Source organism: Pseudopipra pipra, chromosome 7, assembly GCF_036250125.1.
Source record: "Pseudopipra pipra isolate bDixPip1 chromosome 7, bDixPip1.hap1, whole genome shotgun sequence".
NCBI lineage: Eukaryota > Metazoa > Chordata > Aves > Passeriformes > Pipridae > Pseudopipra > Pseudopipra pipra.
The window spans coordinates 21992373-22008638 of record NC_087555.1 but is presented as its reverse complement, the minus strand read 5'-3'; the positions used below and the strand labels follow the sequence as shown (position 1 = coordinate 22008638).

The window sequence follows — 16266 nt, the reverse complement described above, 5'->3', positions numbered from 1 at the left end:
ATTAGGAACCACTTTAATTTGCTGTTGAGTTCAGGCAGCCCGTGATTGAATGTATTTAATAAGAAGAATGCTTTATTATTAAAGTTGTTGTGAAATATAAAATATCAGTTTATATTCTATGATGGGGTAGGAGGTAATTTTGGCAGCTCCTCAAATTGGTTCTTAAACCTCTTGAGAAAGAGAAATGCACTTTTATATGTTATAATATATACATATATTTGAAAATCCAGTCCTAAATTTGCTTTTATATGTAAAAGTTCAGGTCAGGCATTTCTTTTGCAGTAACTGAACCTCAGTGTGATCTTTATAGCTATAACACCTAAGTTATATTTGTTATTTTAGTGCCTGTGGCCCCTAAGGGGCAAAAAAACCCTGTTTGTATAATCTACTTTCCAGGTACCAACTGAGGTTAAATGTGTAAACCATTAAATGTAAATAATTTTAAAAAACAGTTGATATCTTTTCTTCAGATATTTCTCAGAAAGTGGAAATAAAGTGTTTTATTCACAACTTTTTTTATTTGCAGGAAAATGATCCCAAAGTGAAAAGAAAAGGGATAAAGACTAAAACATTATTTAAAAGGGAAACAATTAAATCAATTTCTATGAACAGGGACAAATGCTCTTTGCACATTCTCTTTGCACACAGAATGCATTTGTCTGGCTAATAATTATGTTTTGCATATGTTGAGTTCTGCGGAGACAGTGACACTACCGGTAATTCTGCTGCTGTGGGATCCGTCTTTTCACAAATGAGGTCAAAAGACAACCAGAAATGAATGTAAATAGATCTGCGTGGTCTACTGAATAGCTCCCTTAGCTGTAATGTTCTTGGTTTGTGTAGTTGCTTTCATAAAATAGGCTTGCCTACCTGTCAGACAGGAAGAAGAGTTGTCTGTGAACCACATATTCCTTCCTCTTTTCACCTCTTTAAATAAACAATAAGCATAGAAGGGGGATGCCACCCGCACCCAGCACCTGGTTGGCAAACATCACACAAATTAGAAACTAACTCTGCTGTAGCTGCAGTAGCAGTTAGTAGTTTTTAATTAACTTTTTAGGCACTGGGGAGCAGGCACTTCTAATCCTGACGTGAGAAGTGATTTGCATGTTTCAGGACAAAGAGGAACAAGGTTTTAATACAGTTTTGTGGTCATCCACAAACAGTACTTAAACTCTTTTTTATCTGTCTACAAAATGTTTCTTTAAAACACGAAAGATGCCTCTGTGCATTTTGTGCTCACATTCTTGTTGCCATGAACAATCAGTATAACTTACAGAAAGACTAAGGATGCTCTGAACTGTGAACCAGCATGGACTGGCTCAGGATTGACATTATACACAGGCTTTCACACTAGTGCATGAGCTGCTCCATTAATCCACAGAGAAGGCTCAGATGCTGATTTATAGATACTTGGTTTTGTACTCCAAGGCTGTTATTCTCACATAATATAGTTATGTTGCCCATGATTCCAGAAATAGTCCTTTTGGAAAGTGCTATCTTTTCAGTTGGATAGACTTTGGTGTTAAATTGATTCCTGGTATATTTTGTCATGCAAAAATAAAGCTGGGTGCTTATAATGGAAAAAATAAAACACATTTTCCTTTCTTTTATTATCATTATTTAAAATGATATGGACTTTAGGTTTTCTTTCTTTCTCATTTCTTGAATTGAAAGACATTTTTTAAGCAAGTAGACAGAAGGGCAACAGTGTTTTACCCTAAATACCATGACAATAGGATTTATGGACTACTGAGTTTCATGTTTTTCTGAAAGTATAAAAAGAAATGCCATAAACATGCAAAATACTAATGAGATTATCTCGCATTTTTTTCCAGAAAGGAAGGAGTAAAGTAGATTGGCATAAATGAGTTTTGAAAGGAGGAAATTTGCAAGCTATTTTCAGAGATACACTTGCATCGATTTGAATGAAAATCAGCAAAGAATGCTCTAAGAAATAATCTCAAAAGGGCACAGCGTCCAAAGTCTGACAACAGCTGGGAATAAGTGCTTTAGCACGTGCATGTTAGTGATGAAACACATTTACATGATGATTAACTGCTTTTCAATTGGCCTAAGTATAAGACAAAGACAAACCCCTCTAATATAGCCTTGTTCTGAAGTTATCTCTGTCTGTCTACCCTGTGGATAAAAATGGAGGAAGGTTTCATGTGTGTTTTCCATGTTTCTTTCATAATTTGTGGAATTTTTATGCAGCAGCAGAGATCCAGCTAACATTAGACCACCATCTAATAGTTAGCAATAGCACACTATGTCTCTACCAACAGTGCTCTAGTACCTACAGACCAGGATTTTTATTGTTACAAAAATTAAACTTTACAAATTAATTCTATGAAAGCTGTTGGTTGCAAGCCAAGTCCTGTGTCTGTAGGTATTGATATCTTGCTCTCAGGCCTTTAGAACTGTTTTTGGCTGCAAAAACAATTAGTTACCATATAATCCTGTGCATTTGCTCAAAAGAGGCCAACATTTCATATACTGATATTATCAAGGATCAGTATTTGGATATTGTGATGAATCCCAACTTGCCAGTATTTGAACTAAACTCTTGTGTTTTTCTGAACTGAACTGACCATTTAGTCAAGACCTTTTGGTTTCCACTGCAGTCTAATGTGGAAAATCAGGGATTCAAATGAGGTTATGGTAAAACGTAAAAGAAAGTATTTTTATTGACTATGGTATTATGGAGGAACAAGGACAGGAAAGCAAGAAATTTCAGCAGGCAGGCAAGTACTAAAGGCAGCTGTGATTTCTGGCCTAAGCTTTCTTCTGGTAATTTCCATTCACTATCAGTAATGAAATAGTTAATAATGTTGACACTGTGACAAATACCACCTTTAGGTTTTGATGATATGATGGTTCTTTGCTTACAAAGAAGCTGGAATATATTCTTTTGTGGATAGAACTTCAGTGCTATAATTGAGGGCACTGTCAAAACTAGGTATAATGAGATCTATAATTAGAGTCCGGTTAATGAAACAGAAAAAGGACACAGGACCTTCCCTTTACACTGTTTACATTGAATTTTTTTCTGATTGAATTTTGTTATCCTTTGTGGTGATAGTTCCTGATGAGATTTCACTTTGATTTTGGAATCAAAGAATTAAGAAAAATAGAAATTAAAAAGCTGCATTGTACCAGAAGGTTGGTGAGGGAGCTCAAAATTGGGTACCTACAGAAATACTGGTGGTCTAAAAGCATTTTGTGATTAGTTGTGGCTATAATACTGCTTTCAAAATTAAATTTCAATTTAATTTCTAAGAAATGATTCAATTATGTCTGTTATTTCCTTTCAAACAAAACCAATATACTAGACTAAAATGCTCAAGCTATACAAAATTATAACACCAATACTTCCCACCTCAGAGATGTGAACTTTCAGAGGTGCAGACTGTGTGACACCAGCTGTAACTATAGAGCCACAATACACCACTGTCATTGTCATTTATCTGCTCTGCCTAGATCGAGGTTCACAGTTACAGTTCTGATTGCTTTTCAGATATGAGGTTTCCAGAGTCAGTTAGCAATTTCCATAATCAGCTCTGTCTTGCTAGTCTGAATCCTATACTGCTTGATAAAGCTTTTTCCGTACTTAGCTGGGAAGAGCATGGACGATCTAGCACATAGACTGAGTCATACACTAAGTCAAATGTGTAGGGAACACTAAAACTGGGCTTGAAACCACTAACATAAAATCTAATCCACACTGCTGTTCTCTTTCCATTTCTGGGAACCAGAGAGAACAGCACTGATATCAGCATTGGTACTATTTGAAGTGCCACGTTCTAAAGTTTGTATCATATCAAATATGCAAAAGGCAATAGACACATCTATCGATAGGTATGATTTCTGATTTGCTCTCTGCATCTCTTTTTGATATATTGGCCAGTCTGGTGGAGAAGGGAAAGAACCAATCAATAATGCAAATTAGGAGTATGCAATAACTCTCTTTAACTCTCTTATCATAATGTAACATTAGAAAGGATGCACAATGAAGATGGAAAGAGGACACAATAAATCATGTGAAACCACACCAAAAATAGACTGACAGCATCTGTTCTTTTTGTCTCATAACCCAAAACCAAAAAAGCTTTCACTACAACTAAAAGGAGCATATTTAAAACAGATAAAAAATTTTGTCAGGCAATGCCTATTTAAAAGATTAAACTCTTCTGAGTATATGGATCATATCATAACCTTATAGTACCATTTCACTCTGGAACGTGTCACCTTTCTTAGCACTATGACACTCTTTTTGAAAGTGTTCAGCAATCATTGTTTCTTTGTAGCTCAAACAAGGGAAATTTGGGCCACTTGATCAGTGTAAATTGACCCTGTCACTTTCCAAATCCTGATGTGAAACTGTACTATGGAAGTCCACTGGAAGAAGAGTTCCTTCTGAACACTATACTGAAGTGAAAGACTGCTGATCCACTAGCCTGCAGGATTTTTATTTGTGCCATGGATGATCTTAAAACTGTCAGAAAGGATTTTTCCAAATTCATTTTTTTCTGTTAAAGATGCAGTATCTATAATAATAACATTTATATTCTTCATTATTTGTTAAAATTACATATATCTACTCATACTTTCTGACCCTAAACACTGACAAGAGAATAATTTAAAAAGCGATTTAATTGTTGTGCTGTTTATTCAGATATCTCTCATTAGCAGGAATACAAGAATGGTAAAAAATTATCTATAAAAGTCCCTTCCTTATTGAAAATAAATCAATCTTGACCTGAGAAGAAAAAGGAATATATTGGAAAATGAAGGAATTGAAAAATAAGTTTGAAATTAACCCATAAACAAGCCTATTTAGTATATCTGAGAGGTGCTTTATTGAAATCATTAGATATCATATATGAAATGTGTATAAGAAGTGACCCACAGTTCTGGGCAGACATAGGAGCCATATCTGAATGGGGATGGGTAAATGAGATATTTGGATCACTGGGGTATCATCTCAGTGTTGTTGGTGCCCTTGTTACAAAATCACCCATACTGAATGGTAGGACAGTTTTTTTCTTGTAGGACAAGTATTGAAGCCTAAGGTAAAAACACCACTACGGACAAGATTGAATGGCCTCATTAATTCCTAATAGTTTAACAGCTTCAGTAACATTCTGGATTTGACCCAAGGTTGTTTTTTTTTAAGGATGCCTGGAGAAGCACTTGCATTAAGAAAGTGTTTTTTTGACAGCTTTTGTTGGGGGAGGGGGGTAACACTTTCTTTATCAAAATACAGTCAGATAGTATTTCTTAAATCAAGGACTCCTACAGCAGCAGAGTATTAGACAGTGATTTGATTCACTGACCTTTCTCAACAGCTCTGGGTAAGGCATTGGAACCACGGTCAACACTGTGTTTGCTGACCCGCATGCTGGAGCTAATCTAAGGGGACTTGACACACATGCAGTGGTCTTTCTTTTCAGCTGTATTTTTACTTGATTGGCAGGTTCACACAAACAGGTGATAAGATACCTATCCTGACAGAAATCTAGATGATAAGCTTCTAAATATAGTCATCTATCTTTTTAATTAAAAACAATACCATTTTCACTTTATTTTGTCAGTATGTTTGAACATTTTTTATTTTTTTATTTTCTTATCCTCAAAAGAAGAGCATAAAAGGCCTTAAAATATTAGTTTGGAAATGTATTTTGAAAATGCAAATATGTTTAATTTGCAGTCAGTTGTAGCAAATTATTTTTTTGAAACTGGGTACATGGCAAGTAGTTTGTGAGGGTTGTCCATACTCTACAATTAATTGATTAATCTTGTCTTTGCTCCAACATATACTCTGCTGTAGTTCTTCTCATCCCTAGAATATCTGATATGTAGAGGATAAGGCTAAATGGTCTCCTTACCTCCCTTTAACAGGCATCATCTGCAAGATCATGCATAGCCTGTTGTTGTCCACAAAGCACATAGTAAGAAGTAAAAAAGTATTCAGTGGGATACAGTCCTTTCTGATTATTATATATCCATTCTCAATCCCAAAATAATTATACTTTTTATGTCCAAAGCTTTATGACCTAAAGCAATATTTTACATCTGTCAAGAATGATTTATGCAATAATGACTTAAACTGCAAAATGGAGTCCTCAAAGGAAGAGCTGTCAAACATTTTCACCATAAATAACTTTATTAAAATAAGAACTGATATCCTGTATAAACAATATATTGCCTTCAAGTATAATTCAGATCATATGGCCATAAGGTTAGTGAAAACAAAGAGAGATAGTGAAGAATATGATACTGCTGCCTTGATATCAATATAATTTTTGAATTAAGCAGATGTTAATGCCTAATGGGCAATACTTGGAAAAAAAAATCTGTTTCAAAATAATAGTTCTTGTGATTTGTGTGTATTTATCTATTGCTTTTTTTAAAAAGGGATATTTACATTCAAAAAGAAATTTACTGTGTCTTTAATCCCATGAGTACAGCCAGTGATCTTAGCGAAGCTTCTCGCGCAATGAGAACCTATAAATTTGGACCCTTAGTTTTGGCATACATCTGTTGCCATTAACCATTTTTCTCAGTAATTAATTATTTTGGTAACTATGTAATTGCCTACTGTGGCACTAATGGAATAGGACAGAGGACTAGAACTTTGCCTGGATTGCGTCAATACCCTTCTAACAAGAAAAAGGAGTGAGGAGAAATTAAAGGCAAATGTAGGCTATATTAACAATCTTATGCTGATACAAACACTGCTAGAGAAGCTAGTGAGAACAGGGCACTGGAGTGCTTGGGATAGGGTCTGCTGGATGCCTAACTAATGCTGGCATCCCACCTCCATGCCATCTAAACATCTTACAAAAGACTATCACAAGCATTCTACACTTCTCTGTACCCTCCCCGCACTGTGCAGTGAAAAGGGAAACAGGCCCAGTCCAAGTTACATATTTATAAAACCATGATACATTGAATTTTTATTCTCCTTTGACCACTGTATCTTCTGTCTGTTGTGTTTAAAGCAGTGTAGATTCAAGTCATTTTCTGAAAATCAACTTGCTACAAAATTGTTCCCATCCTTCTGTCCCATCTTCTTTGAGTGTGTGATCTGGCCAAAAGATTAAAGCAGTGAACAAACAGCAAGCAGCATTCAGTCTTGCATTGTCAAGACATTTAAAACTCAAAATCTTGCACTTTCATCTAGAAAAGTGGACTACAGATAAGTAGAGCATCAGAATCTTAACTCCCAGTACATATGCAATACCCTTTTTCTACAGCAAGAATTTCCTTTTAAACTGTGACATTTTAAAATTATGTGAGGTGGTATTTAAAATAAAAAAAATTATTTATAGAGTGATTCCCTTTCTGATATCTGCATTGCTGGACTTCTGATGACAGATTAGCTTCATAAGCGATCCCACTGACATTTGCTTCACTTCAAAATATTAACATAATTTTTAATATAATCAATGGCTTATGTAGAGTAAATGATAGTGTGATGTGAAATAAGGTTTTATTTACCATTCACTGGGCATTTGTTAGGAATGTGTAATATGGTCTTCAGAACCTCCTGTCAGTGGAACCTCAAGTGATTCACACCTTCATGAGGTGTCTTCCTCCTCTGTATGCTTAGTATTATGCTAAATATTATACAATGGGTTGCTATGAAATTAAATGTCAAATCAAACTTTCAAGCAGTGGGTAGTTTACTGGAGTAACTTGGGTTACTCACATGGAGAAAGTTACATTTCTACCTGTGCTAGAATTGACCTCTCAAAATATTCTCATACTCCCTCACAGCACACAGTACAAAATGAGCCACTAACAAGGCACTAAACTCTTAAATTTTCAGAAAATTCTTGAAATTCAGTTTGCTTCACAACCTGGGGGAAGTCCTTGCTAAGTATCACTATTCTGTATATTGTTATTATATACACAGTATGTTATAAAGGGGTATATGTGTACATGCTATATATTGCAAAACCAAATTTGAGTGTCAGACCAATCTTTTCTTTTGTCAATTTTTGCATGTAATCAGTGACTTGATATTTTAAATTATATTTATGACTCCATATAATTCACCTATATTTGTTTAAATTTAGCTGATCATATAGTGCACATGGTAAGTCTCATTCATATTAGACAGGTAAAACATTGAGGAATTCAATCCAAATTTGCCTAGAACTGTTGTCTGCAGCTTTTGAAATTCCTTAACCTTCACACATAAAATCTAGGCATTTAAAGAAACTATTCACAGAAGTGAAGTTACTGAAAACTCTTATACATAAGATTGTTTATGCTAAATAATCCATAATTTAGCATTCAAAAGTATTTACAAAAAATACGGCAGTTTTTATGGACGGTATTAGTTTGGTTTGCCTTAAACAGATTAGGGTGTGTTGCATGATGCCAGAATTCAGCATTTTAGAAAAGTATATATAGACATATATCCAGTGATTGACAGATAAGCAGTGCTTTAGTTAAGCGTCTTTCCCTCCCTCCTGATGTCTTGGGAGACTGTAGCACTTTTAAACTACCAGATCTCAAAATTGTGCTCCAGGCTGGTGGCTGTGAAAGTTAGCATTGACATTCTCCTTTTCCAATATTATTTTTAACACACGCCAGGTTAACAAACACAGGTTAGATGTGTAAAAGACATACGGTGTCAGGTCTCCTGAGAAATCTATGTTCAATGCACAGCTACAGCAACAAATCTTGACCAAAATCTGCTCCAGACCACCAAAGCAGATCTAAGAATAAAGGGCTGTACTGAGAATCTGCTAAGAAGAATATGCTTAAATATTGGTAGCGTGGGTAGATTGGTTGGCCTGAGTCCTATCTGAATTACACCAGCCTAAGCTAAAAACAATATTACTTAAGTCTCTCTGACATAACAACAGAATTATTGAGAACAGGGTTTAACTCTGTGACTTTAAAATGAAAGCACACTGCATGTGATTCTAAAATTGATGCAAACAACACACTGGCACTTCTCCAGAACTAATTTAAGCTCAGCATTTGAATATGAATTTCCTTTTCCTTCTCCCAAGAGTGTACACAGCAAGAGGCAAAATAAGGTACACCACACTTATCCATTATTTGGACTTGTTTGAAAGATGGATGTTTTTGTAAATAACTCTGAGTAATTAAAAAAACAACCAAACCAAAACTGTACCTATAACTATTAGGTATCATAATTAGTTTTCATGTGCATGCATTTTTAAATCTGTAAAAATATTTATTCATTTTGTGCTCTTAACAGGAAAAAATCACCAACAGACTTAGCCATTCTGCATGTATTGAGTCTTTACTGAATAACAGGGAAACTGTTCATAGGGTAGCTATCCACAAATTTTGATTCTAACAACATAATTTTAGAACAACTTCAGTTGTTCAGTTGCAGGTACTCCAACTTCACAATATCTCAGCTCTGAAAAAGACTTGTCCCTTTCTTTATAAGCTAAGGCTTTCTTCATGATAGGGCATTTTTTTTAACTTTGTGGTACTTTTCCCAGTAAAATACTACATTTAAATCAAGGTATGGTTCCTCTATGTTGATTACTTAAGAGATTTACATCTACTTGAAACCAACCAAGAGGAGAGTTTCTGTTCAACAGTTGCAAACACCGTGCTAGCTTCATTCAGCTGATAGAGTCAGTGTACAGTAATACACTCCATACACCCACCACTCTGGGGGGAGATTCCCTTACTGATACACACAAGTGTACTCCACTGGACTTCAGAGAAATTACACCACTACTCCAGCAAAGGGTCTGGCCAGCACAACATACACAGTTCTTTTACCAATCAACTGATAGCCAAACACACAAAAAATCTTGAAAATAAAACCAGACTTTACCATCTTTGTGATAATAGGTGACTTCTACTTTCCTCTCCTCTGACCCCAGAAGTGCTTGAGCAATTTGGGCAATATGATGTCTTTTGGTCTCTGGTCCATGAAGAAAATCACAGGTGCAAGGTTTCTGCATGACATCTGGCCTGGAGAACCCGGTCATCTCACAGAACCCATCATTGCAGTAGATGATAGCACAATTCTGCACTCTAGCATTAGCAATGATGAATTTTTTATCTGCAATAAAAGAAAGTTATGCATTTTTTAGTACTCTTTCAACATTTCATATAGTGTCGATTGCATGGATGGTTGCTGAACAACCCTTCTTCTCACGGGGAATGCCTAAAATGTAGAGATTTTCAGTCACTTGATGTAGCTAATTTGATCCATAGCTTTTAAAGAAACTTCAATCAATTTAGAATACACCAAAGACAGTTGTCCTTTAAGGAAACAAAACCAGATTATGCAAGTCTTTGCAAATCTCCTTTCAACTTCAATTTTTTTTCTTTTTTAGCTTCACTGAAGCACACGTGATGAGCGCCGCCCTGTCAGTTGCACCTCAGGCAGGTCCATGAAAAGTTCTCTTCTGGGGAGAAGTGGGGCCTCAGGAAGGGGGTTCTACTCAAGTGAAGGGCTTACTAGGGTAAGGTCCAACCATCTCAGTCTACTCTTGAGGGATTTTCATTAGGTGAATGTCAGTAAGTTCATAGTCAGTATTTTAATGAATCTATCTAGAAAAGAACAGAATAAAAAAATATTCTCTAAAGAAAAAGGGGAGTATGAAGGTACATTAAATTATTGTGATTTTGGAAACATTTTGCACAGTTTGCTGAAGTTCTGTGCTTCTGTCCATCATCTTTTTCCCAAACTCTTATCCGACAGAAAGATTCAAAATTTTCAACTCTCATTTAATTTGTTTCTGTTTACCACTATAACACACCATTCCCACTGTAGTTATAAATGTGCAGCTTTGATAAATTTACTGTTAATAACATTAATTTCTGCTTGCTTAATTACACTAGGTGGTTGCTTGCTTTATAAAACATTTCTTACATGACACCAAGTTATTATAGTAGTACAACTCTTCAAAATTTTAAATATGGTCTGTTTGGGACACAGTGAAACGTGGAGAGAAAAATATATATTTCATTCTTACTTTTTCTAGTGTCTTTCAATCAGGCTGAACTCTCACTGTCACATGCCTATTTAGCAGCTAGTGCTTTATTAACTAAAAAAAATGTACACTACACGAAAACTTTACTTGAGTAGCAACACTGACTTAACATTTAGATAAACTAGGACTAAAAACACCATTTCTATTTTCTCTCAAACAATATAAATATTACAAATGTTAATGTAGATTTAAGTATAAGGAAGTATATAAACTGGAATTAGCTGTAAAGGTTTGCACCAGACTGATACTAAAATTATGCTAAATATTTAAATCAATGTACATACATAAAACTACTGTTTCTAAATGAAATTCATTTTAAGCATCAAGTGTTCCTTCTAACAGTTAATAGTAAACCAGAGTTCCTGCCAGGAAAAACACTTCAGCTTCAGCCTCCTTGACAGATAGTAAGCTGCTGCATTGCAAAAGATCTCACAGACTCTTCCTGAGGATGTATTTGCACTGGTTTGATAGATATTTTAGACTTACATAAACAAAACAGAGAAATTTGACAGCTCTATTAAAATTCAGTCATGACAACAAGGTAAGAGAATATTTTTTCTTTAATAACTATTCTGCATATTATCTGCTTCCTCTAAATCAGACTGTTCTGCTTCATTTTGAAAAGGCAATTATAACTAACAGCAATATCATAATGACAACAAATCTAGCTTATTTTTTAGACATTTCACAGGCAGCAAGATTGTACACTCTGCTTTTAGAGCCATCTCACCAGTTCAGAAGAAGGTAAGAGATATAACTTTTACAGCTATACAACATGGATACAGTCAAAGACAAATAGTGGGGGCAAAAGCCCCAACACCCCCCCTTCCCCAAAACAGCAGCCAATAATTCAAGTCGGTAATCTGTATTCTAGATTAAAAATAATGTTACTCCTGCCAGGGATCCCCTCCTTACCTCCCGGGTTTTCTTTTCAAGCTACAAACTTAAAATAGTCTGGAGCTGCTGTCCATTTAGTCACAAGCAGAATCAAACTACTGTACCAAAATAGATAGAAAGCGAGAACTTACTTTGCCCTTCAAATTTTCGAATGATTGTACCCAAAAATGTATTTTGTGGTGCCACATGACCTCTGCGAACAGGCATGTTTGTACAGGTCTTCGGTTTTCTGTGCACAATGACTTCTCCAAGGATCTCCTACACGGCTCCAGCCCAAAGCACCGAGCCAGCTACCCTTTGTGACAAATCATCGTCCTCTGGAGATCGGAAATCTCTTCCCATTAGCACCACTTCTAGAGACACGCTTTTCCTATTGGAGTCAGATCCATCCCCCGGTTTCTTTCTTTCTCTCCTTGCTTTCTTTTCTATTTTTTTTTTTTCCTTGAGGAGCTCGGACGCTATTGTCTGGGGCGGGTAGGGGTGGGGTAAGCAGGAGGAGGTGTGGGGGGGAGGATTACAAGGGTAATCGATCTCTAGCACCAAACATCGCCAATTTTCCAAAGCAAATGGCTGTGACCCGGCAGTTTCCGACGCTGTAGTGGTGGTTTGAGGGCTGGAAGACTAATGTTGCTCCGCTGCCAGAGGGAGTGACGTTCCCCCCCTCCGGGCTTCACCAGGGCGCGCAGCAGCTCGGATTACTCAAGCGTGGTTTAGCAGGAGCCAGCCAATAAATCTCTTCAAAACTCAGCGACAAACAGCGGCATCAGGAATGAGCTACACCCCAGCAGCACCGCGACGTGCCACATCCCCACCGCGGCGGCTGCAGGGGGGCAGCGGGGACCGCGGGCACTGGCGGCGGGGGGGCCCCGCCACCTCCGGTAGCCCCGGCGTCCGCCCTCCGGCACCGCCCGCCCTGCGCGGCCCCTCCGCGTGGCCCGCCGGGGAGCCCCGGGCGCTGCCAGGGCCGGGGGAGGGAGGGAGCTTGGAACACGCCCCGTCTGGGGCGGGGGGAGGCGCGAATAGGGGTCGATTCTGAGCGATGGGGGAGCGGGGGAAGGGACCACCGGAGCCCTCGGCGTCCTTCCTCGCCCTAGTGGACGGGATCGCTCCCTCCTCCCGCATCGTGACCCAGGCGAGGACTTCCCCTCGCCTCATGACCCCCTCCCGGCAGGCAGGGGGATCCCCCGGGAGCCGAGGCTCCTCTCGGAGGGTGCGAGAGGTGAGCTCTGCCCGGCCGCCCTCGCCCGGCCCGCGGCGGCACCGAGCGGGTGCCGGGGCCGCTGAGCTGCAGCCCCGGACCGGGCTCCGCCCCGCCGGCCGGGCCGGGGCCGGGGAAGGGGCCGGGTCGGGGCTCCTCGCCGGCCCGGAGCTGTCCGTGGTGCTGGAGCCGCCCCGCTGCCCGCGGCCGGGCCCGGGGAGCGCCAGCCTCCCCACACCTGGCTCCTCTCAGCTTCTCCCGTCCCACAGGAATAGCTGGGAAGGCTCCCGGGGGAAGCGGGTATTATTTTCAGGCTGTAATTAAGGCTTCCTGCACTATCCAGCAGGCAGAATGGTGTATGTTCTGCACGGCTCAGCGAGGTGATACAGGGAGGGAGCTGGGGGCAGCCATGCGATGCTGGAAACGCATCTCCAGGGTAGTGCAAAGCAGTGGCGGCTTCTTAATAAACTCACAGGGCAAAAGAAAGAGAGGCACCTGATCACAGTTCTTTGTAATCGCAAGCACAGGATATTGAGCCGGCGAACCACCGCCTCCCACCTGTTCTTCCGCAGCACAAACAGGTGTTTCCTTATTCCCGTGAGCTTTTCTCAGGTGTGGCCTTTGTTTCATTGTTACTGTGTGTCATCCTCTATATTAATCAGAGGTGGGACACAGTCTGTTGAGTAGGTGGGTACATTTCTAGATTAATTTAATGTAATCTCACTGGAATCATCCCGGATTTATAACTGTAAATGATGTCTGAAAATATAATTTATATATACATAAACTGTATTTAGATGGCTTCATAGTAATTAACTGTATACTAATTACAAAGCCTCAGCTACACTAAATATGTAATCAGGTACATAATCAATCTTAGGAAGTGAGCGTTCCTTATTTACAGAAGAGAATGTTTTAATCTCAGTACTCAGTGGTATGAATCAAAGGAAAAGCAGACATATTTTTCTGTAATAATAATTGAAGAAGTAATTCTTGTGACTCTGATCAACACTAGAGAATAAATCTCTTAAAGTATTTTTAGCTACTTTTCATTTTGTTTGGACAGTGGATAAGGCTGCAGGTTGGATTTTTCTTTTCCTGCTCTTTAACTTTACCAAGGACATATATTTCCCTGAAAATGTATTCAAGTTCCCAAAGACAGCAGTAGAAAGAGTGTACACAAGTGAGAGGAGCACATTTATTTTAACACTTTCTATAATACCTAATATCTAGTCAAGACATAATGGCCAGCAATGACTTCATTCTCACTTTTACATTAAAAATGGCACTTTGATGTTTCTATACCAGCAGCAGAAAATAAACACAGTAAAGTTGTGACCTGTACTGAACAACCAGTGTTTGTTTCTAGTATTCAACGGTTAGAAGCAAACTAGATCAACTACAGGCCAGTAGAGTCCAAAGTCCAGTGCTTTAAGTGCCTGTCTGGAAAGAAAACAAGTAAAAAATAAAAGATAAAAATAATTTTAAGAATTAAAATTTTCCTGAAGCTCCATCTTTCCATGTTAAATTTGAGAGCCACCCTATTCTTGCCTGAAAAGAATAGTGCCTGAAGGCACCAGAACTCCATAACTCTGGAAAACCTTTTTTTGTTCTGTCTCCTAATGGCAGCTTGAACTTTGATGTTGATTATGTGAATATATATTAAACAGAGTATACTTTTTTTTTTGTTTTCCTCACCTTGATTGGTTTAGAACCTGATCAAGACAACCCCAGCCAAAGCAAGATAACTGCTGCTAAAAGACCAGGTCTGAGATGTAGTTTTTATCAGGGTATGAATTCACAAGAATGATGGGTTGTAATAACTACAGGAGCAATAGGTGGCATCGGAAAATCTTTCATTGTGGTGATTTACACCACTGCAGTCTTGTAGTTGATCTATTGCTCCTGGGGTACTTAATATTCATTGTGCATAATGCTTGAAAATTTTCTGAAGCAAGCCAATAGTGAGAGAAGTGAGAGAGGAAAATATATTAAAACCGGACAATTTACAACAAATACAGAGAAAGTAATGTGGAAGAATTTGCATTTGATTGGGAAAATATGCATGCAAGTGGGAAAGTTTGAATTCATTATAAATGTGCATCTCTAGTGTGATGAAAGAAATGCAGAATGCCATGGAGATATATGTTTTATCTATAAAGTTGTACAGTTGCTAACTCTCCAAGAGTCCAAAATACCGAGGGAGAGTGTCTCTGGAGCTAAAACCCATCCAGCATCGCTGATCCCTTGTCCTCTGCCCCCTTGTGGTATTGCCCCTCGGGGTACCACCCTCACCACAGACCAGTGATAACTCCCCAGTGAGCACTGCTGCTCCACAGTAAAACTATATATGGAATTTCCTGGCCTCAAGGACAGTAGCTGATCTTGAAATAGTGGTTTCAAGGTTTACACCAGCGTTTTCACTACTTCCTTCTCAAGTGCCTTAGGAGAATTTAGAGGAATATATGCCTGGAGATGCGTTACTGATCTATATCAACATCTTGGCATTTAACAATTAAATCTGCTATTGTCAGGAAGAGACAGCTCTGGGAAAATGGCTCTAATCATATTTCCCATCATATTTTTGGTGGAAAAAAAATAAAGGAGACAATAAGATTTGGTCCAGCACTCTTATTGTGCTTGAATGTGTCTTTTCCTCTTTGATGCTTCAGAAGATTTTCCGAAGAGAAATGTCTTTCTTTTTCCAGTTTAAATAATCCTTAACCATATGCTGTTATTTTTCAAAGTCCTATGTTTTTCATTTCATTCTTGTTGTGATGTTATGGTTTACCCTCCTGTAGACAGAATTTTACTAATGCATTCCTATTTGAATAAATACTTTCTGTACTGGAGCAATATTCAGTTAAGTCTTGATAGTTCTTGGGGTTTTTCTTCTTTCTTTCTGTTCTGCCCCACCATTGTTCCAGCTAGCATAAGATATTTGTGTTGCTTTTACCATGTCTATCCCGTATACCCTATAATTTATTCATCTATCTATTTTACATATGCTTACAATTTTAAATAAGGCTGGGAGTGTCTTCAGAGCTGTTGAATGAAATCCTGAAACTTTATTTAGAATCCTATTTTGTGCTAAGATGGCCTTTGTGATTCCTTGACAGGTTGATGAATCTTATCATCACCTTTGGTTTTTATCAGTCT

At 38.2% G+C, this 16266-nt stretch overlaps 1 protein-coding gene and 1 long non-coding RNA gene across 6 annotated transcripts in view; one reads left to right on the top strand and one right to left on the bottom strand.

Moving 5' to 3' along the window:
* KCNH7 (potassium voltage-gated channel subfamily H member 7) overlaps nt 1-12827 on the bottom strand; it is a 223054-nt gene extending 210227 nt beyond the window's left edge. For 4 of the 5 annotated variants that reach the window (XM_064661044.1, XM_064661048.1, XM_064661046.1 and 1 more), the window contains exons 1-2: nt 12041-12826; nt 9845-10075 (exon numbers count right to left, since the gene is read on the bottom strand). In XM_064661044.1, coding sequence (XP_064517114.1) covers nt 9845-10075; nt 12041-12116 — 307 coding nt within the window. In that variant the 5' untranslated portion in view covers nt 12117-12826. Of the gene's footprint in view, nt 1-9844; nt 10076-12040 lie in introns of all 5 variants that reach the window. The other variant, XM_064661045.1, reaches the window with a different exon arrangement.
* The window catches only part of LOC135417235 (uncharacterized), a 28699-nt gene continuing 23850 nt past the window's right edge, over nt 11418-16266 (top strand). Inside the window, exon 1 of the long non-coding RNA XR_010431980.1 lies at nt 11418-11553. This is a non-coding gene — a long non-coding RNA (uncharacterized LOC135417235). The remainder of the gene's footprint in view (nt 11554-16266) is intronic.